Source organism: Protopterus annectens, chromosome 4.part1 (genome assembly GCF_019279795.1).
Source record: "Protopterus annectens isolate FY-2018-M chromosome 4.part1, PAN1.0, whole genome shotgun sequence".
In the NCBI taxonomy this organism is placed as follows: domain Eukaryota; kingdom Metazoa; phylum Chordata; order Ceratodontiformes; family Protopteridae; genus Protopterus; species Protopterus annectens.
The window spans coordinates 479440429-479464241 of record NC_056734.1 but is presented as its reverse complement, the minus strand read 5'-3'; the positions used below and the strand labels follow the sequence as shown (position 1 = coordinate 479464241).

At 33.9% G+C, this 23813-nt stretch overlaps 1 protein-coding gene across 1 annotated transcript in view; it reads right to left on the bottom strand.

Annotated features, from left to right (window-relative positions):
• The window catches only part of LOC122801237 (mucin-4-like), a 163137-nt gene that overhangs the window by 36515 nt on the left and 102809 nt on the right, over positions 1 to 23813 (bottom strand). Inside the window, exons 8-11 of the mRNA XM_044070789.1 lie at positions 13099 to 13187; positions 10227 to 10406; positions 9948 to 10070; positions 5796 to 5915 (exon numbers count right to left, since the gene is read on the bottom strand). Coding sequence (XP_043926724.1) covers positions 5796 to 5915; positions 9948 to 10070; positions 10227 to 10406; positions 13099 to 13187 — 512 coding nt within the window. The remainder of the gene's footprint in view (positions 1 to 5795; positions 5916 to 9947; positions 10071 to 10226; positions 10407 to 13098; positions 13188 to 23813) is intronic.

The window sequence follows — 23813 nt, the reverse complement described above, 5'->3', positions numbered from 1 at the left end:
ACTTTTCAATTTTTATGATGCTTTCATTTATCCATCTTCAACTTTTTACTAGAATAAACAAATCATCTCTAAGAGATAAACATACTGATATATCAGTTTCTTTCCCAATCTTCCAACATGCTTCATCCATTTTTGACATAAAAGTTTGAACAATTGCATTCATTACTAAAACAAAACACATACGTACTTAAAGGATATCCATGGTTAACTCTCTTTCTTACCCTAACTTCCAACCTCCAATCTATCCATTCACCATTACTTTCACCCATGAATTTTCATAACAAATTTTTATGGTTCCCACTATTTTTACCTATAATACGTGATTCAAACATTTCTCGCGTGGCTTTATGACTTATTTTATCAAATGCCTTCTCTATAGCATGTGTAACTAGTCGTATCTCATTTTTTTCTAACAAACTCATTCTTATTATTTCTTTTACTATTCTTATAATTATGCTTAATTTTCTTCTTTTAACAACAAATACCATACTTCATATTAACTCATTTAACCCTTTTTGCATCCTTTATTTTAATACATTTATAATCAATAATTCCAACCTTATAGGTCTCTAGTTTCTTATATATTTCTTTTAAAAATGTCATATAGAGTTTATCACTCTACTACATACTTCATTATGCAATACTACTTTAATTAACAATTCATTTAATACTTTGCAAAAACATTTTTGTTTCTTTTACCTCCATTCACTTATACAATTTACAACTTAATCCAGCTAATCTTGGTGCAGATTCATATCTCCCCTCTTTTATCATCTTTTGCCACTTCTTAAATTGTAATCTCCTTCCCTAATTCTACCTTAATACTTTCAGATAGCTTTAACACATCAACTTTTACTTTATGTTTTTTGCATACAGTTCTTTCTTTCTAAATTTCTTCATTTTCTATTTTTCCTTTTTATTGTATTTTCTACCATTGAAAATTTTATATTTTTCTTTATACACTACCTACCATACAGAACAATTTTAATAAACACCCCTTACTCTCATATGTTCTTCCCATGGTTTCTTACCTTCCAAATTAATTTCTTTTGTCTTGCTAACTTCACTAACCAACTTTTTTATTCCTTTTCTTTGATTTATTATACCCTTATTCTCACCTACTCTTGCCCACACCACTTTATAAAATTCAGCTATCTCCACACATTTTTACTTCTTCCATTTCATTAGAACATTTTACATAATCTATCTCTGTTTTATTTGTTTCTTTAATAAGTCCATTCTCTTTTCTCATCTGTAGTCATCCACAATTTATAACTTCCTTTACTATGTTCACATCTTGTGTCATTTTTCATCTCTCTTCTTTTAAATTGCAGTTAAAGCCTCCTAACAAAATTATAAACATACTAATGATAGTAACCAAAGCATATTTTCTAAACATCATGTTTTTTTCTTCTCTGTCATTTTTGTGTATGCAAAAATTGCAAATATTCCTACATACCTTTCACCATCTAACCTGGTATTAATATTGTAACACCTAGTGTTTTAATTTCATTGTTTACCAAAATCTCTATACCAAAACATTCCTCAGTTCCTACAGACCATATAGTATTCTTTCCCCACAAATCCTCAGGTTTCTCTCTTTTTTTCTTTTTTATATAACTTGTATCTAATAACATATAATTTCTGCCTTAACCTTCTTACAACATTCAATTACCATTATTGGTTCACAGGTTAGTACTTGGCCAAGTGCTTTTGTGGATCATTTTAAGCCTAATCAATTATCCCATTCAGTGCTTAAAATGAACCTATCTCATTGGACTCTAGATCCCCCTAACCCATTCCAATATTTATATTTATATATTACTCCAGTAATAATTACTAGATCAACACATAGATATTTGGAGGGGGACCTATGCACTGAGATAAAGCACTTAGCAGCTGCCCCTGTCTATTAGTAGTACGGGGGAGTCCTGGGGTAAATTTCCTATGTCCCATCCATTGATACAAGTTACACTTGAATGTGGTCAGGGAAGAGTTTTGTTTTATTTCTGTGAGATACACTTGTCCCTTCAAACCATTATGTTAATGGCACAGAAGAGGATTAGATCTCTGGGTTGAGTATTTCTGATACCACCTGATCTGTAGATTTGAATTAAGTCCATCAGTAATGTGCCAGATAATGCCTTATATGCTAGATCCAGGTCACCTCTTAGCAGTCTGTAGAAAACCAAATATAGCATTAGGGCTTTGAAGAAGTCTAGCAGGACATATTGTTTAGGCCTTGTATCCTTTCTGTAATCTATCTCTGTGGGTATTCCAGTTGTTGCATGTGCTTGGAGAGATATATGCCAAAAGGGACATTATACTCCAAGACTGGCCTAATGATGATGGATTAAACGGGAGAAATGACATCCCTGAATATAGGAAAAAATCCCCCCTTTTTATGAGCTGTGTAATATAGTAGGACTTCCTTACCCTAATAGGCAGATGCTGGTAAAAAGTTAGGCCACTGTCCACATATGTTCCCAAATGCCAAAGTATTGGGTCAATTCTTAGGGGTGTGATGTCAATGGCATAGTTCCCCAGGTGTGTTGACTTTCCAAAGGAGACAATAATGAATATTTTAAATTTAGCTTTAAGCCAACAGTCTGGCATCAGCCATTTGTTTTGAATAAACCTTCCTGTTGGATGGCTGAGTCTTTTGGGGATATGATCACTCCTCCTAGCTTGTAGTCATCTGCAAACTTGGTTAGCCAGAGTCCTCTGGTATTATCTTTTACTTCTGAGAAGTACATGCAGAGCAGAAGAGATCTCTGCACAGACCCGTACAGGACTCCACCAGTATCTGGTCAATTTGAGGCAGTAGCTTCCCCTATTTTGATATTCTGTGTCCTATCTGACAGTGAGTTGTCAATCTAATGAGTGATATAATGGTTTACTCCCAGTTTATTAAGCGTTTCTAGTATGCCAGATTTGGTGGTTGTGTTAAAAGCCTTCGCCAGGTTGAGTGTACCGTTTTGCCTTCATCCATTGGTTTGTTGACCTTTTCAAAAGAAGTTCAACAAGTTGAGTTATCTTAACCTGCCTTTGGTGACTCCAAACTGAAAAGGGTCCATGGTTTGGAGGCTCACTGCATCCTTATTGATAAATCACATAATACTTCTTTCCATGGCTTTGCATATGAAGCTCATCAGACTTATGGGTATGTAATTGCCTGAGTCTATGGAAGGCCCATCTTCATGCAGGGGAATAACTGTTGCCGATCTCCATTCATTTGTTACAAAACCCATATAGAGGCTAAGGCTGAGCAGTGTTATGTGGGGTGGCTAAACAATGCATCGTGTTATTCAACATGCTTCATGGCATATTGACAGGACCTATTGGTGCAGTATTTTTTCACTTGATAGCTCTTTCAAGACTTGATCTTTTATGATTGCTGGTAATGAGTCAGTTTCAGATATTTCATGTGAGATATATGGGAGAGACAGGGATAAAGTTTGAGCTGAATTTATTGGCCAGTAGGTTATCTTTAGCTTCAGATTCATCTTATTTCTAATATTATTTACTTTAATGTTTAATATATTTACATCATCTTTTCCCTTTCCTTCTCTTGTTTTTTCTAGTTTTTCTTTTGTCTTTTCCTTTGCCTTACTCTTCATCTTACTGATTTTACATTATTTTGTTCTTCTTCTCCTGTCTCAGAATGTCACTCTTCTCTTTCATGACTTTCCAGGACTTCATATCTATTTTCTTCTTGAATAATATTTTTGTCAATGTTTAAGTCAATTTCATCATCATTTATTATCTGTTTTTCCCTATGTTTTCTCCCACAGCATTATTTACTATTATTTTCTTCAGTTATTCTTTCTTCATGCAGCATAGGACAATCCATCCAAAACTGTCCTAGAATATTACATGTTCACAACCCTTCTCTCCACATTGACTGCATCTTCTTTTTTTCACAGTACTGTACTACATGCCTTTCATCTCTATAGAAAAAAAAACAGGCCACTGGTTGGTTGCAGTATTTTATAGTGACCTTCTTTCCATTAATATTAATTATATTTTGAACGTTTCACATTTCCATCTGTAAAAGTTAATTTAACAATATTCCTAAGTTCACACATTTTTTACATGATGCACTTCTTTACAGATCGAAAAAAAAATCTTAATCTCAGCATCATTGTTATCAGCATTTCTGAATTACAAAGGCACTTTCTTTTTAGGCTGTAGTGGAATATATACAGTCTATAGTGCTGCTGATTGTTTTCTTCCCACCTGAGACAAAGCTTTCTAACAAACCAAAGGTTTCAAAGTCTCTTCACAGAAGTCTTCAGTCCCCAGATATATTAATTTTCTGATATCCTTTATACTAAAGCCTAAAGGTAAAATTATATTGTCCTTAACATCATATCTATTTAAATAAATGCTAGTTTTTGTTTTAATTGCTAACACAGGCTTTTTTATTTTGAATTGATCACTCGCTGTCTTTTGTGTGCATTCCGCCTTTGCTGTTACATCTCTTTGTCTTCCCATTCTTACAGTATCTACACAATATTTTTACATCCTCTTACCAATTTGTGCTCTTACAACTAGTTCTTCGACTAGCAGAACTCACATCAGTGTCTGCTGCTCCCTTATCACAAAAACACACTTCTTTGCCCTCAGAAACTATCAAATGTTTTTCTTACATATTCATTTAACTTGATTAACTACCTCACTCTGGCTCTCATCTGACTCATTCTCTAGTTCACATTGATTCATCAGCTTCAGGAAATCCTGTGACAACAGTCCACCTCCTTCCAACTCTGTCAAGATAATTTAATTTCCAGTAGTTTCAGTTCACTCGCAGTCATATTCTTCCAAATAAAAACACACAGCTCTTTCTTTCATGGCATCCTCCATCTTTGATTTCTCACAATCTCTTCAGCTGCAGCCCTCCACAATCTAATGACCATGAAACAAAATAACAAGACAAGAGTAGATGAAGTTCCATGGGGCCCTGGCCAAATTTCCCTTACTCAGTATGAATATCTTCTCTGGTCTCCCTTGAAAAGAGAGCACTGGCCTAGTAGGACTAACCCACTCAACAAAGATTAATAAAAAAACAAAACAAAACACATGAGACCCTCAGAGTGATTTAAATCTGTGGGTGACTGGAAGCCATCTGGCTTTGGAGGGGGTGGAATAGTGCTATTCCAGAAGGGTATAGTTGGGAATGAATCAGTTTGTTTAGTTTTCAATGGACTATAGAGTGGATGAGGTTTTTAGAGGCTGTGTACTATGATGGGAAGCCAGTATTTGAGTTGTGCTTGGATAACTCCTTTGTCTATTGTAGCTTCTGCTGGCTTGAAGAGAAAGGGAGATGTTTTTCAGGACCAGAATAAGAGAGAGTTGGTTTTTCTCCTGGTGTTTTCAGTTTGGTTATGGAAGTTAAGTGACTGGTCCAACCCTAAACCTACGTTTTTAAGTGACATGGTTGTTTCTGATGGGGTACCATTGAGACTGCACTAGGCTTAGTTAACTTAACTTATAACTCCCTATTTTAAACAGTTATATCCATATATTTGTAGCAAAAAGAAATACAAACTTAAAATCAGTACCAGAGTAAGCTACATGTTGATGCCATAACCTCTTAGTAAGGATTTTTAATGTTCCAGCACAGATTGATAATTTGTACCATTTTCTCAAATTATAGTGTAAGACAGTTGTGTCACATTCTACCCCATTGTACATAAACACATAGAATACAGATTGAAATTAATGTAAAGCAAAACAACACAGTTTTCAGAACTTTTTCATCACTGAATGCATTGGTGGTTAGAAAGTCTTACTTATTGAAGGTGATATGTAATTTGTGCATGTAACTTTTGGCCTTTTCTCTGCATACTTGTCACAGAATGCTTGCTTGTTTACATTCTTGCAACACCAGCTATATGGATTCATTTCAAAAGCTACAGAATAAAAAAAGAACACCATTATGAGTTAAGTACATTTACAATGTTAAATTCTGCTTGTTCATGTGTATAATTCACTTTTACTTAGAACAACTACATCCAGACTAGTTAAGATTCATTGATACCTGTAAAAGAATGACAGGGAACAAATATAGTGCAACACCAGCTAGACACACCACCTCTTAATGGCCTTAAGCTTACTGAAGCCAGCGATACATTTTATGTCCTTGGAAAGGATGACTGTCAAACTGTATGTGGAAACTACATGGCTCATTGTATTCTCACTCCATGCATTTTTAACATTCTAGAATTAAATAGTTATAAAACTAAGCAAATATTCAGAACTGACATTCAATGCCATTGGTATTCTGATAAATCAAGTGTAAAAAGTATTTGTTTTAGGCAGCAATGGCAGTGGTAGTCATTATAATCCTTCAGCCAGGTTCTGAAAGCATTGTTTGTTCGAAAACATATTGTTTAACATGATACACACAGCTATATATCTAATACAGGCACTGGGCCTCTAAATTGAATATACTGAAAGATTTCATGAAAAATAATGATTTATATACTGCTGGGACTTTGCTGTAAACATAGCAGTTCATTACAACTGGGTATTCTTGAAATAATTCTTTCTCTCTTATAGAATGCTGCACTGCTCATCTTCTATTTCTCAAATTTAAAATGAATATAAATTAGCAGCAACTGCAAACCAAAGAAAAATGCAAAGCAAATAGTTTCATTAAATAACATGGCAAACAGCTTTAGATTACAACACTATATCAAAGTTACCATTGGTTGCCTCATGATAAATAGGAGAGACGGAGAAGAATTTGCATATCAACATACCAAGATAGATATAAAGGAAACAAATGTGCATCTTGGAGAATTTTAATGCAACAGTGACAAGAAAAGGAGACTTCTAAATGAACTTATTTATTTGGCATTTGTTTACTGGGAAAGTTAGACTGAGTCATGAGGTAACCATTTTTCAGCAGAGGCCCGGGGAAAAAAGCTCCAGAAACGTTAGTGTTATAAACAAAACGTGAGCAGACAAAAAAAATTAAAAATTAAAGTTTGTACAATATCATATAGAGTAAGACTAATAGTAATTCCCCATGTACTCACAGTAATATAATGTTTAATGATTGCTGTAAACAATCAAGCCGAATGGCAAAGTCATTTGTTTTACTACTTTCTATCTCTATGGTCTAATGAATGGTGTTTGCATCTTCATGCAATAACTCCAGAAATGCAAACATTGTAGGTAATGGTGCCAGATGCTTTAATATTATAGATGTTGTACTAAGCACCTTCAAGCTTAGACAGCATGTCTAGATGTTGGGCAAGCTATTATCTGGGAGTGGTTATGACCATTGACATGAACACTAGACCTGTTAACTTAAATATAAACATAAAAGAAGAACACACACATAGAAACGATAATGAATGGAAAGAAAGTACCAAAAAACAGAGGATTTATAACTAAAATTTAAAAAGGTGTAAGTAAATGGCATTTATTACTTTCATTTTGTTGGCTATAGATAGTCTGATTCGGATGTGCCCAATTCAGTGAGGACCTGTAGAGAAAAGCTTGTTTCCATAAAAGGCACAACTAGATCTTCTAAAGTAGTGCAGGATAAGTAAGGCACCATTATCTACACAGCAGAATAAAAGACAAATTATACATAACATGAAAAAAAATCTGAAATCCTCATTTCTGAATGTTTCCAATGGTCCCTGATTTTACAGAATGTGCCTGATTTTGGATCTTATTTGTTCGATCTGCTTCCATATAAAAGGTAGGTTTCTGGCAAATTGTTCAGGGTTTGCAGTTATTAAATAATGATTTATGTTTGAGTTTCAGGCTTCATATCCTTAAGACAATTTCTGCTAATACAAATCCTGTCATTTTAGCCACTTTGTTAGTATACAAGTATATTTAAATAGGTCTTCATTCTGGGCCTTTGTCATCCTGGTTGTTTTTGGCTTTAATCATGAGTTTTGTGCTGAGAGCATTATAATCATCATTACCTCAGACTAATAACCATTTTGAGCAAAGTGATGTGACAGTATAACAAGAAAATGAAAATACTGAAAATCCGGTGATATTCCTATAGGTTAAATATTCAACATTAGCTGTAACATTTCAGAAGCTTTAAATATCAGTATAGAATTATAAAAGGAACACCCAAAGTTGGTTGCCAGAAGTTATAATAATTCCCTTATGGAGCATCCCTTAGAATTTGAAAGCAGCTATTTAGTTCTGCCTTATCATAGCTTCATTTAACAATATACATATACAGAGGCACAATGTGGCCTTAATATAGAGCATTATAATTAGGTATCCAGTCATACTTAAAGTATTATGTGATAAAACATGACCTCTAAGAAGTTCATACCAAGATTGGTACAAATCAAATCTCTAGAGCTGAATCTTGACAGCCATGTTCAGACCACGAGTTATGATTAGAGAAACCCGATTGTAAATCTTTGCACAGCCATATCTGCTCCATTTACCACCAGCTACAGAAGAAAAGTATAAGGGTTAAGTGCTGTATGGCTTTGATGGCCTCAAAACACTTAGTGCTCTCAGACAGACAGCAGGTAGAAGTGAAGTGAAGTGTCCCTTCAGGAATAAGTGACTCTAAAATCTGTTAAGACACTTTGCGCTGCCATACTTTTGCTGTTCTAAGTATGTGACAAAGGGATCCAACAACTATTAAATCTGCGTAGCTTTTTGCTGCTGTTTTTTTCAGCTTTTACTTGCTGTTGTTATGCTCTAGTGAAATATTAGAGCTTAGTAGCACCAACAGGTGCTTAACAAGACTTTGTTAAGCAGCTTTCTGATGTCACAGAGGTGCTTCATAGAGTTATTTTTTCCTGAATTAGGAGCATAATCATGGCGCTCCATAAGCTGCACGGTTTTGACTTCTGATAAGAAACTGCTTGAAAATAATGCATTAAGGATGTGAACTGCTTACACTGTTGTAATATGACAATAGAAATATTATAATCATAAATTATTAAAACATGATATGGTTGCCACTAAAATATGAGAGCATCCACATTTCAGCTATTGTTGTAAAAAGATTATCAGTGAATTATTAATTGAATTATTTCAGACCAGAGAAATATCTGGGGTACAGTAAGAATGATAATTCTAGTAGGAAAGAGGTATTTTTATACCACAACTGTAAATCATGTATATACATCAAAATTACATATTTTATTCATCCATTTATTAGTGTTTTCATTACTGATTTATAGTAAATGACAAATCAATATATTTAACTAGAATGAGGGACATAGTTGCTTAAAGTTTGCAAGGAGACTAGTGTCTCTGTTTATTGGTATAACTTTCATATTTTTCAGATGAGTTCATCAGTATCATTTTAGAACAAATGTCTTGGAAGTCAGTACTTGCTTTTGTATAAAATGACAAATGCTACTCAGTCTTGTTAATGACATAACTCTTTTAACAATTCTCATTTATCTGAGGTGAACTGCATTAATGCGAATGGTTTACCACACTAAAAATATTGCACTGTAATCACATTAAGCTAATAACTATGGCACAAGGTCTTATTTCTCACTAAACATCACTTCACCACTGCAGTGAGATGACTCAAGACTGCAGTTTAGTCCTTGACAACAGTGTCAGTAGATAGTGCTTCCCTGCCAGTCCTAATAACAGGATATGCCAAACTGCTTTACCTTGTAGAGTTAGCCTGTTTAAACAGAATTAAGTAAATATAATGGTAATATCCAGTACTGTGATACAGAGCAATGAGAGTCTAGAAAAATCACAGTTTGTGCATGTGGTAAACTAATGCTTTCCCATACAAAGGTTTCCAAAGTACAGCTTTCTGAGCTGAGTGGTCGTTGAGTGAATGCTACACCTGTGTCGGGATATAACAGAACCAATGGACAATAAGAAAACACGTATCTGATTGTTATTGTATTATTGTGCTGAAACAGATATTAAAAGTACAGTCTGCAGGAAGTCTCATGAGACTAAATTCTTACCAACATTCTGAATCCTTTCATTCCATCCCTCTACAAATTGGTGATTCTTATTGTAGACACACCGGATGCCAGATGTATAGGATTTACTAGAAGTAGTGCGCAGTGTGTATGGATTATAAATATCTGAAAAAGTTACAGACATTTAACAAAAAGAGTTATACTATTACCATCATCATAGAAATATAAATAATTTTTGCCTGATAGCTTTGAAAATGTATAATAGTAATTTTAATTGCTTACAGTTTTAAACGGTGCACCTTTCACAGATAATATACATACCACTGTAATAGTTTAAGTAGCGTCCGTCAAGAAGTCCTTGTTGATATGTACGAGGACAGCAACTGGAATCTTTAACCCAGTCAGCAGGATTGGGCTCAGAGACATACCACAGCATACACTGAAGTCTGTAATTCACTTGAGCAGTTTGGGTAAGTTGATAAATCCTCAGGCCTCTCACAACTGCAAGATATAAATTGAGAGCAATTACTTTATGTTATTCAGTTTTCTTTAATAATTAATTATTCTGACTACCAAGAAGAGGTATTATTCTTCATTATGACAGATTTTTGAACCTGTGTTTCAGTCCAACTAATGATCCTAGCCCAACACTATTACATAAAGCACATTTTAAAAAATTCCACTTCTGATGTATCTCAAAACTATGCCATCTGCTAATCTTTTGTACACCTCTGTACCAAATGCATAACAAGGAAATGGCTTGACAGGTACATAATAGTCAGTAACCTCAATGATTTAGAAAAAAAACATGCAGAGAGTGGAGCCTGATTATTATTCCATATGATGTATCCATTTTAATTTTCTGATTTATACAGTGGTCTGAGTTAGAATATTGATTAGTTGTAGGCACTGTACCATTCTGTGCCACCTGCAGGCAGTGGAGCCTGACTATTATTCCGTATGATGTATCCATTTTAATTGTATGATTTATACAGGGGTCTGACTTAAAATATTGATTAGTTGTTGGCACTGTACCATTGTGTGCCACTGATTTTTGCTTGACCAGCTTTTTTATCATATCATCATTTAGGTCTTCTCTGGTGAAAAAGGGGGAGGGCCTGTTATAGGTAGCTAAGGGGGTGAGTGCTTCCAGGTGGTGACAGTAATTCAAGTCAGTGGATGCTTGACCAGGGCTGTGTTAAAATTTCACTTAGACATGGTTCTGTCAAGCATAAGAGAAGTATCCAGAAAACCTTCCTACCATTTCAAGTTGAACAGTGAAACTTGTTCCACTAGACTAAAATAGACATATATTCTAAGGAGAGGTTTGTTTGCAAAAATTCAGGTATAATTTCCAAATTGTTGGGTGCCACTGATCTCTTGTTTATAACTGAGACATGCTTGGCTGACAACTTCAGTCCACACCTTGAAGTGGTAATTTCCCACAACATCTTTATTATTTAATATCTCAAGTGATCTTAAGAGGGCAGCCTGTGGGTGGTTGGCAGTCAGAATGGGAACTGAGGTTTGCTGTTTCAGATTCTGCTTCAGATATACCATGTTCCAAGGTGGGATAAGAAGACTTTTGAGTATAAACTAGCTACAGGTAGACGTGCAGAATATTTCTCATTTATTCTTCATTGGGTAATTTGAAGTTATTCCTACAAAAGTTGAGGAATTTCTCTTCTATTCAGTGCTGAATTTCTAGATCTGTTTAGTTTCTGAAGACTTTATAACCCACATCAATGACTTCTTGATTTTGTAAACAAGAATTCCCTAATTAAATAGTCAAAGAGCTCACTAGAGGTCAAAATATCCTTGAACTGCTCTTTATAAATGTAACAGCTGTATGTACTATCCCACAGGCATACTCTTCCTCTGTCAATTATGACCACAAATTGGTAACCTTCTATTTTAAATTGTCTAAACCAGCTGAGGCAAATATCACAAAATTCAAGGACTTAAAATGTACAGACTTCCTACAATTCTATGACAAATTCTCTAAGTTTAAAGATAACTGTACCCCCTCCCCCAAATGGAGACATGGCTTGAAATTATGCAAATAAATTCTATGGTCATTGTTACAACTAAACTTGGTAGTCCCTACCAAAATTAAACAAAAAATAAATAAATAAATAAATAAAAGGAAACAGCAAACAAATGTGATGGTCCGCATGCATAAATAAACAATATAATAAGAAAAAAGCTCATAGCCAAGGTACTGAAAAATACCATCAGGATAAATAAGGCTTCTTTTGAATGTACATTCGCATTGGATGCTAAGGATAACTACAAATCATTTTTTATTTATGTCAGAATGTTAAAAATAAGACCCAGTATTGCTCTGAATTAATTCAAAATGGCATTACATAATCTGATTAAACAAATTCACTGCTAATTTCACCCCAGAGACATACTAAACCCACATATACCTAACCCCCACCCCCAGCATCAAGAAATATCACTTGTTTCACTTGCTAAAAATACTTCACAAAACAAAACAAAAAATACATCTTGTATAGGACCTGATAACATACTAGACAGTCTGCACAACACTAAACATGGGGTCTGTATTAGATAAACAGATGCTTAAATGTTCGAACAGTTAATTGTTCAAATATCTTTAAAAATTAAAAAAAATAAATAAATAAAAGTAAAAAAGAAAAAAAAAACCTAAAGGGTATAAGCAGGGGGGCAAGCCCCCTACACCCCCGCTACTTAAATATACCAACTCCAAGACTGTGCTACAGTGTAGGGAATGGAAAATTTCCTGTTTCTGCTCTGCCATGCACTGAAATGCGATCTCGGAGTTGGTATATTTAAGTTGGGGGGTGTGGGGGTGCAGAGGGGCTTGCCCCCCTGCTAAAACCCTTTCAGTTTACCTTTTTTTTTTTTCTTTGTTTTATTACATTTTCGAACACTTAAATGTTCGATCTCTAAAAGTCGACCTTTAGAGATTCGAACATTTAAGCTTTCGTCAATGTAATCTAGACCCAAAACATGGGTTAGTGGACTCATTTCTGCAACTATTCAGCCTAAGCTTATTCTCTGGCTTTCTCTCCAGGGTTTGGTGGACAGCTGTTGTAAAGTATCTACTGGACATAGCTAGTGGCAGTTCTTTGAATATCAACACTTTTTTTTTCTCTGGTAATATTTTACTTGAAACAGTTAAATGACATTTGAAAAAACATACCTGAATTGGTAGTTATATATTGATCTGGTCGATACTTTTGTGCTGGTTGCAGCTTTGTTATTGCATCATTTTTGAAGTAATTATCTCCACTTTGGAATGAAAAAACAAACTCTGTTATTGTTCACATATATCCACCAAATAAAGTATTCATGTGAGCATGCTCATTTCTTTTTAATATGTTAATAATTAAACATAATAATAGTCATAGTTCCATTATAAAATCAGCATACTACTTGAGGTTAGTGGCGGATCTTTATTCACTACCATTAAAATGGCACAGATCAAATGGAATTGTTGTATCCCACTGTGCAGAATGGTTTATTCATAATTAATAGTCACAAGATACAAATACTTGTTTTGAGGAGTAAATATGCTGCAGTTTGCTGCCTTTATCTACTGACTTGCTGTAAACTGCTTATTTCTGTTAGATGGCTATCACTTCCAACTTAAAACCAGCACAGAAATCAGATGTAGAAAAAGTAGCTGTGATATAAATATATGTAATCATGAGGAAGATAAAAACAAATTAAACTCAGTTATTAGATAAGTAGAATCGAATTGTATATATTCTGAATAAGAAAGAAATGATTACAAAATACACAACTGTTTTTCTTTTTTTTTTCACTCATTATTTACAGAGCCTACTACCTTGGGTTTCCTGACTTACTGCCAGTCAAATTTATTTCTTTTTTTTATTTTATTTGTCTTTATCGCTACTGTAGGTTTACTTGTTTCTCTTGTTTCATTTCCTAATAAGGTATTTCATTTACTCTATCAACATTTTTCTCCAACATTTAATGTTCGAAAGTACCACTTCTCAAAAAAATCAAGACATTTGGTGTAACTCATATTGTTTTATAGGGCACTATTGTCCAAAACAATATTGTGCTGCATAATGAGACAGGTGGTAACATACCTCTCAATTTTTTAATGAAAGAAACTTGGACAAAGCCTAAAATAATGTGGTCACAAAGGTCCAAAAACAGGGACAGATTTTAAACATTGTTCTTATAAACTTAGAAAGTTGCTTGAATAACATAATTTGTGTTAGCATGCATTTTATGAAGGATATGAGGTATGAAACAGAAATCTATGCCATTATACAGTGACTTCAGTTTTAAGTGATTTGTCAGAAAACCCCAAATTTTAAGTGGAACACACCAAAAATATGAGGCAAAAATCACATTCTGTGAAAATATAGTAAGTTGAGAGGTATGGTAATCCTAGACAAGCAATGCGGACTAAATCATCATACTATACAAAGAAAGATTTTTTTCTTTGCTTTAATCTTCCTAGAATACAGAGAAAAAACTCACCATGTGCACCAAGTGCTTGCACATACATAATCTTGGCAAGGACACCTGTCAGATGCATTAGCTATGTTAAACTACTGGTCCTGCTGTATAGTACAATCATCACCAAGAAGAGAGTTTCCTGTAACTAGGCCCTCTCTGTGAAGATGGAGAGCTGACCAGTGGCCACTTCAGCTAACCCTATCAGGGGAGGCTAATGTACACTAAAAATAAAAATTCATGGACAACACCACTTCTGTAGGTTCTTGTTTCTAAAATCTTTTCAGTCTTCAATCACTGTCCCCAGAGGTTCTAGTTAAACTATATCCATACTATATCTTAAAGATTTTTGTACTTTGAAAAGTGTTCTGCCATAAGCCTGATGTAGTTTCAGTGGTGCAGTAATATGTCATTGTACAAATGCATGCAAGTCACAAAACAGCAAATGATTTACACTTATTCGCCATTATAATGAATCCAAAAATGACTTAAAATGTCTGCCTTCATATATGATAGTGAATATGTGAGCCTAGTGGAAACATTCAGAGTCAAATAGCTATAAAAATTGAGAGAGTGCAATAATCCTTTGAAGAATAATTTTTCAAACATGGATTCAGACAGTGGTGGAGTGATCATAAAGTTTGATGGAAGAGGACTTTTTTCAGGGGATTTTTCATGAATCCTTATGTCAGTCTAAAAAAAAAAAAATCACACTATCTGAAAGTGGTAACTTGAAACTTATATCAAAAACAATGAATCACATATAATGCCGACCAGCAAAAGAACCACAGGTATTAGCAAAAATCTTTATTCTCTGCTTTTGTCTTATGACTTCTGTGATGACCTGGCCCAGCAATCAAGGAGCCTCAGTCCTCACCACTAACACCATTGAGGTCATCTCCTAGAAGAGAGGAGGATAACTAATGCACACAGTAAAGTACAATTTCTCTTAAGTGCACACAGAGATCACGGTCAGTCTGGGGCTGGTTGCTCCCTTGCTCACCAGGTCCCCAATAAGACTCCCCACTGACACAGCTATAGGGTCCAGGTCTCAGCCTAGCTGGGCAAGCTAAAACCTCCAGTACCCTCTCTGTCTAACCAGTGCTTCATGTCCCTGCCAAGTAGCTGACACAACACCCACACATACTTTGAGATAAGTAGTTATACAACTTCACAGACACTCCTGGGAAAGGCTGACACAGATTCTTCAGCAGTGCCCCTTAACTCAGAGCATACAGTAGTAATCCCTGCCACCACCCAGCTAATAATATCAGCTACTAAAAGGCCCTTAAAAGGGTGTCCAATTATTACTGTGCAATATTATAATCCAATGGTAGTATGACTAACAGTCAAGGCTTACTTTAGAGTGGCCTATTACAATAACCTCTATAAATATGCAATGTACTCTAGAGCTTATCTCTACATAAACCAGCCACAGGTAGAAGGTTTTAAAAATATTTAATAATAAATAATTAAAACGCAAGACAAACCTACTACACCACAGAGATATCTAAGAGTTCAGAGATCACACAGAAGCTTAAAATAATACAGTAGGACAGGTCCGATTTCAAAGAAAAATACCTAATTAATCTTTACTAGCTTTAACTATTCCTACAAGAAATCACAGTGCTAAAAACTTACATGTGAGCTTAGGCAGAGTGCTGAGTTAGGTATCCAAGATCAAAATGCTTAAAGTCTCTTGTGAGAAATAGTATTTAAACAATTACTAACAAACATGTCTGCTGGGTCCCTCTCAAATTACATCATGTTGACACTTAAGTTTTCCCAGGCAAACAAACTGCATTATTTAGCAATCTAACACCTGCACAGAAACTTACAACAATAGAAGACATTCACATGTATATTCTAACAGAAACCAGAGCAGTAAAGCACCATCCACATGTAAAATCTGGTCATAAACTTTAGCCTTAAAACAACGGGCATGAAACCTTCATCCATATGCACTGGAGCCAAATTCTAACATGAAAGGGTCACAACATGCTTCACTGGGCCAGTAGAGTGCAATGTTGTCACATATTTTGCAGTTCCACATTTTACAGTATTCTTTTACATTCAAGAAAATATGCCTGTATTTTACATTTATTTACAAATGCCAGAATTATACATCAAATTCTATTTGACTAGGCTGGCAGCTTTCGCCCATCTCTCTCCAATCATCACAACTTCCTCACAAAATTTTTCCAGTATATACAACCAATCAAATCATTACAATAATTAACACCAATTAAACATGAACAACAATCATTTATACTTTAAAAGCACACTAAAACAAAGATTCACTAAAAATAATCCTACTTTATCTTATACATCCTCCTGCCTTTAAAAAAAAAAACATTTATATTTATTATATCATTAAGCCCCAGAAATTTATCTGCACCCATTCGTAGCTGCCATAAAGTTTCTTTCTGCTCAAAAAATTCCTAAAATCACCCCCTCTAAAATCAACAAATCTTTGTTCAATAATGGAAAAATGAAGCTTTTTATACTTCCTCATATTGAAGGCTATGCTTATAAAGTGCATTTTTATATCTTTTTTAAATACTATATAAATGTTCTCTAATCCTTTCCTGAAGTGTCCTCATAGCCATACCTATATAATAAGCAGTACACCCTGAACAAACACTAATATAAATAACTCCCCTAGTATAAACAATTAAATCTTCCTGGTACTTTCAAAGTATAAGATATACTATCAAGGGAGATGTAATGTCCTTCCAAGATGTAACGACAAACATTGCACCCTCCACATTTAAACATCACTTTGGCTATATAAGTTAGGGAAATATATGGTATAAATTTTGTACTATACTTACAAAAAGGATTTTAAATTAACCTTATCTCTATATAAAAAACTGGATACACTTCCTACAGTTCTAAATAATTACGTATTACATTGCAAAATCTTCCAATTATTTTGCATAATAGACCTTATAGCCTGACAATCAATGGTCATATCTAAAATGCATACTACATTTCTTTTATTTACCTTACTATTTATAATTTGAACATTTTCCCAACAATAAAAGGTTGCATTAAAATATGGGAAACAAGTTACTTCTATTACTTAACATTTCTATTTCCTGTAAGCATTCATTGCTATACCCCTTATTTAAAATAAATTAATGATAAATGAAAATTCTTCTTTTAACTGACTATCATTACTAGTCATCCTACTCCCCATTATATATTGCCCTCTAGGGAGATTTGTCTTCATAAATGGGGAGGTGATTACTATTTTGATGTAAATAATTATTTGTAAAAGTCTCTTTCCTATGAATACCGCTCTCAAATTCATTCAAATCAGTATTCCATTTTAACATCACATCTAGAAAGTTCACTTGAATCCCGCTTTCTCCCAAATTAAAATTACAAAATTTAGATTTTTGATTTAATTCTGGTAATAAATCCTTACAAATATCTAATGTTCTTTCCATTATCAAGAACAAGTCATCTATGAATTGTTTATAATAAATTACCTTAAAAGTATTCTTGACAGAATTAAAAGCATAATATTCCCACCAACCCAGAACAATAGTTGCAAAAGCTGGGATGATGAAGACCCCACAGCAAACCCCTTCTTTTGCTTATAAAATCTATTATTAAATATAACATAATTATTATCTAAGAAAACTTCTATCAAATTACAATAAAAATTAATTTTCTAATATAATTTTCACATACAGTTTCAAATACTTTCATACTGTGAATTAGCATAGGATTAAAGGTAGAAGGTTTAAAAACTTCTGAACTATGCAAATTACTATCAAAGTGTAGTTAAGATTCAGCTTGCAAGTATATTGCTTTAAGTCTAACAATGTCCTAAACATTTAAGATTCAGCTTGCGAGTATATTGCTTTGTATAGTGTTTTATGTCTAACAATGTCCTAAACAGATCTGCTCTCTGGGCAGGAATAAAGTTAAACCTAGTTTCAAAACAGATTCATGCATTTCACTGAAAGTAAAAGTCGACAAATTGTAAATCCTTGTATTGTACCTTTCTAAATGTCCGTGGATGAGTTTGACCTCTCCCATCCTGGTGTTCTCATCATTCTGATTCTCTGAGGCTTCTGTTCTCTCTTTGATAAAAAAAGTTTTAGGTCTAGCCCCAGTATTCAGTGAAATGGATGAACCCTTGTGCTGTGGAGACTATAATGGTAGTTCATCAAAATCATTAGAATTATTGTGTTCATGAATGGCTGCTCTTTCTTCATGACTCGCTTTTGAAATATCAGGACTGACGCAACATTCTTTCCATCCTGTAGAATTCTCTCTAAAATCTGATTCGTGGTTACCATCAGACAAGGGTTGTTTCTTAAACCTATAGCTTCTTTAAAGACTTTCAAAAGTACGCTTGCTATTGTTGTTTCTATACACTGGGTCAAATATAGAAAAAGTTGTCTGACTCTCATAAGCAGTAATATTTCTTTCTATTTTTTTATTTTTATGAATGGTTATTATTTTCTCAAACCATGCTAATTGTTCTAATGTATAGTTATATTCTTCTTGGAAGTCTGGCTTTTTTAATAAAATTGCTTGTATTTGCTTGTTAGCTTTTATGATATTTTCTTTGACTTCCTTCATTATGGTCATGTTGTTTTTCACAAGCAGTTTTAGAAAGTCAAGAACAGCATCATTAAAAAACTCAGTAAAAGTATTAAAGAATGAGCCAGATGCCATAACCCCATTTGGACATTTAAAAAACAAAGTATTTTAGGTACAATTTTAAGTTCTATATACTGCTCAAAATATTTATTTTCTATATTTAGGCCTCTGTATTTTTTCAGCATTTTCCCCAACTCACCACACTTACTTCTACTTTATAATTGCTATTGTTTGCTGATTGATCAAAAGTTCAAAAGAGGTCAACGTATAATTTTAAAACAGAGGCTATATCTTTGAAATCCGAACTAATATTTCTTTCAGGGGATCAAATTAATGGATAATTAGATTTAATAACAGTAACACAGTCATTTTCAGAACTAGAAAACTCATTCCTTCTGACCCAGGGAAGTGACATTCTTTTGAACCAATAAGCTCAATGACCTGTGTATGTCTCCAATAATATCCAGTAATATTTGTAACAAACGCAAAACTGATGATCCTGGTGACACATGTATAGAAACATCCAACAAACCATTTTTAGCTGCTTTGGCCATCAGATTTACATCAGTGGCAAATGTGTTCTTGTAGTTAGAATATTCTTCCTAAGGATGAGACATGAAACTAGTGTTGCATCTGCTTGCACTGTCAGCCCAGGTGGAAGTGCAACACCTACTGAAAAGATTTGAGGAAGTTACCTCATGCTCTGGTCAAATCTCACTGAGTAATATAAATACCACGTTGGTCCCCAGTGAAAAGTGGACATTAAGACAGGGGAATAATCCATTAAACAAAAGATAAATAAAAATAATACAAATAAAAAAATAATAATGGTCAGGTGTGGGAGTCATGGCCCTCTTATTAGAGAATTGGGATGCTTTGCTTCCCTTCTTCTCACTACAAAGAATACTTAGCTTCTATATTTTTTCTTTGTCTGCATTTCCTTTATTTTATTATATATATATATATATATATATATATATATATATATATATATATATATATATAAAATTGTATATATTTAAAATTAAGTTCATAGATGAGCACTAGGTTAGTTGCTCTCATGGGGCATTTTAAGCTTAGCTAATTTCCCTTTCAAAGGTAAGATTTAAACTCTGTACTTTGTGACTGTAAGGTAAACACCTTAACCATTATACCAACCCATAACCTCTTAAGTTTATGAGTATTTTTGCATGAACACATTAATGCTAACTTGCAAGTACTTTTATAAAAAGGATAAGAAGAGTAAGCCCTACTCTCTGCAGTGAGAGAGTAACAATGTAATAAATATGTTTCCTGATTAAAGATATTTGTAGCATTACTATACTACCTTGTGCCAAGGATTATGGTCTAAAATTAAGGTTGCTTCAAAAGAGACACACAGCTCTCTGAACATAATTGTTTGAAGTCCATTTCATGTAAAAATACAACAGATTTTCACCATTCTATCAAGTTTATATCAATGCAGGCCTTATTTCACTGTTTTTTTTGGTCAAACTATACTGAAGGGTGAGAGAATCTAGCATTATGCTTTGAACACCAAGAAGTATGTAGTTTACAGTAATCACTTAATCTGTACTTATGTGAAAAAAACACATGGGTTGAAACATTAGATAATCAGGTAGGTTGGACTTTGTCCCACTGATGCCTTTCTCCAATGTGTTGCAGCCTCCCAGAAAGTCAAAATTGGAGGAAAATGGACCCCACAGGTATACAGCACTGGACTGTAGAAATAGAAGGACTACACTACTGATTCTAACAGCCCACACAATTCAATACTTGTTGGTATGTACAAATACACAATAATCCTATGCTTCATTTAAATGAAGATCCATTTAATACCAGACCCTGTTTCTTGTCTTATTTTTATTAACACACAACTGTAATATGTTATTGTTTTTTTTCTATACTACTGTTATCCTATGCATTCAATGGACATCCATTTCAAATTATTTACTATACGTGAACACTAGCCTGGTCCTTTTCTTTAATTATTGCTACTTTTGAAAGAAAAGAAAAATGCGTATTAGACCATCTTTGTAAAATATTTTGAATATTTGACCACCAATTCATGATTTTATCCTTTAGAGTGGCATTATAATACTGAACAAATGTTACTCTTACTCCAATGTAGGAACAGGATTGGAACAGGATTGTTTTGTCTTTATACTTTATAACAAATCAAAATTCAATAAATTATAACATGAATTAACCAAGAAGAAAAAAATGATAGTTTATTTAGATTTAACTTTTAATTAGAGGTAATTGAAAAGGATTGCATAGTATTTATAATTTTTGGGAGATCTGTGTTAGGACAAGATAAGTAAATGTTTACATCATCCACAAATGCTGTTATTGGGATTTTGTAGACAAAACAAGGCAGTATATTATAATATGAATTATGGACTAACATGAAACACAGTGGTTCAATATACAGGCAAAACAATTAAGGCAAGAGAGGACAACTTTGTCTCCATTATTTATATAGATGGGCTTAGGGATATGTTTACCTTATGACAGATACATAGAGGAATTCAGATATAGCATTTTAATATAGTTTACAAAAGTAGTTTGAGAACCACATTTTCTATGACCCCCCCCCCAAGAAAAGATAGAGATAGAGTTTACAATGAGAGTGTTATTTATCATTTATACAGCTTCTATACTTTCTAATTGATGGATGTAACTTATTGGTGGAGAGTAATTAGGGGGTTGTCTTTTACTATTTTAAAAAGGGACTGTTGACTGTGTGCTTTATCTTGAAAAAACCTCTGAATGAACAGAGATGAAAGTGCTTGATTTATTGTTGATTTATTGCTGCTATTCAACTTATTTTATCAACTTATTTCATTATTTTACTATTTTTCCGCAAATAAAGTGCTCTTTGAGTTAAACAATGTGGTTGCTGTCCTGTATCTGCTGCCATGGACTTTGTCTTGGAGTTTCTAGTTTCATTTTGCTGATCTGGATGTAAAACAAGTGATATTATTAAGCCAAGTGATTGGCCACTTGATAAAGCGTGCATGGTGATTTAATATGTGTTGTGTATGCTGTATTTAGCTCTTATGAAGTCTATTTTGAAAATGGACAAAAGTGCTTAACTAAAGTATAATGACCTTTTTTTACAAGTTTAATTTTATCAGCATGGTCACCTGTATTTTATTCCACTTTAAAGCACCAGTTGTTTTTGGTGTGAAGTTTTTTATTTGCAGTATTTGTTTTTGCTGTCAGTTTCTGGTTAAAGGTAAAGGTTGCTTAATTATGTTAGTGAGGATAGAAGCAAGAATATTCATATCTGACAGTTGCAGATCTTCTGTCACACAATCCATCCACATCTTTGCTGGATGCCCTCATTTCGTCCTGTCTAACCTAAATCTTCTTTACCAGATTGTCTTGGTGAAATCCTACATGGAAGAGGAACAGTTGGAAGCAATGAGTGTTAGCTCAGACAATATGGAACAGTGTATTGATTGCAACCAGATGTGTGTGACTGTAACTAATACCTTGGGTAACTTTAAAGTTTTTAATTTTAGTTCTTGCAAGGATTACACTAAACATGTTGATTTATTTTCTAAAGGTTTTACATTTGTACCAGCTACTAGAACCAATATTGTTGACAATATTTTGGAAATGAAACTATTTATGAGGAAATTAAATCTGTGCATGTATCTCATGATAATGCATCTATAACAGCTGGCATAAAATGCATAGTATTTTCAACCCTCCACTACATCCGGTTTTATAAACATTTAAATATACGTGCAAGTTGCATATTAAGCACTCATTGGGAAGTAAATCAGCTAGGAGTGTTAATTAGAATCTTACTAGAGAGGAACAGGGGATGCTGAAAGAGTTAATGGGGGGATTCAATAAAGCCTACACAGTCATTTTTCACTATGTGTGCATAGCGTTGTGAAAAGTTTTAGATTAGGGGGTTGTGGCCAAGATGCCAAGTAGATAATAGCACATATTTGATGCTCTGACTTAAAAGATTGTTTCTGACAGGATTTTATCACTTTAACATAAAAAACATTGAAGAATTTTCTCATTGTTACTTGTCTTAATACTGTAGAAAAGTTATTGGGAAGAATGTTCAGTTCTAGTACTTTTTTCTTGAGAAAATTCCTGTCAGACATTTTACAGCTTGTTACAGACTGGAATAGATATGAGTCATTCAAAGGCTTCTCTTCAGGACAATTCCATGAAGAAGGAATTGCAAACAATTATTGCCAATATACAAGAACTTTCCATGAAAATGGATAACTTGGAAAAAATTATGGAGAATATGAAAAAAGAAAGTAAGAAACAGATTGATATATTGAAGGAAATAATTACAAAACATTCTGATCAAATAGCAGCAATAGAAGAATCTGTCAATGACATAGATGGAAGACAAACAGAAAATGAAAGCCAGATAGATTTCCTATTAAAACAAAACAATTCCTTAGTAGGAAAAGTGGAAGACCTGGCATGTAGATCAGGAAGGAACAATATTAGAATATATGGAGTCCCAGAAAAAAATGGAAGGAAATAATATGATTCAGTTTTTAAATGACTGGCTCCCTAAGGTGTTAAATCTGCCTGAATCCTTATCACTTGGAATCGAGAGAGCTCATAGGTCCTTATCAAATCTATCCCTCTCAAAAGATCCATCATTGGTGAGATCTATTATTATGAAAAAACAAGACAAGGACTTAATACTGAGAACTGCTTGGTCGAGAAATGCAGTACAGGCTAATGGGAACTAATGGGAAGAACATTAAGTTTGATAATGACTAAGCATCTACTGTAATTACTAAGAGA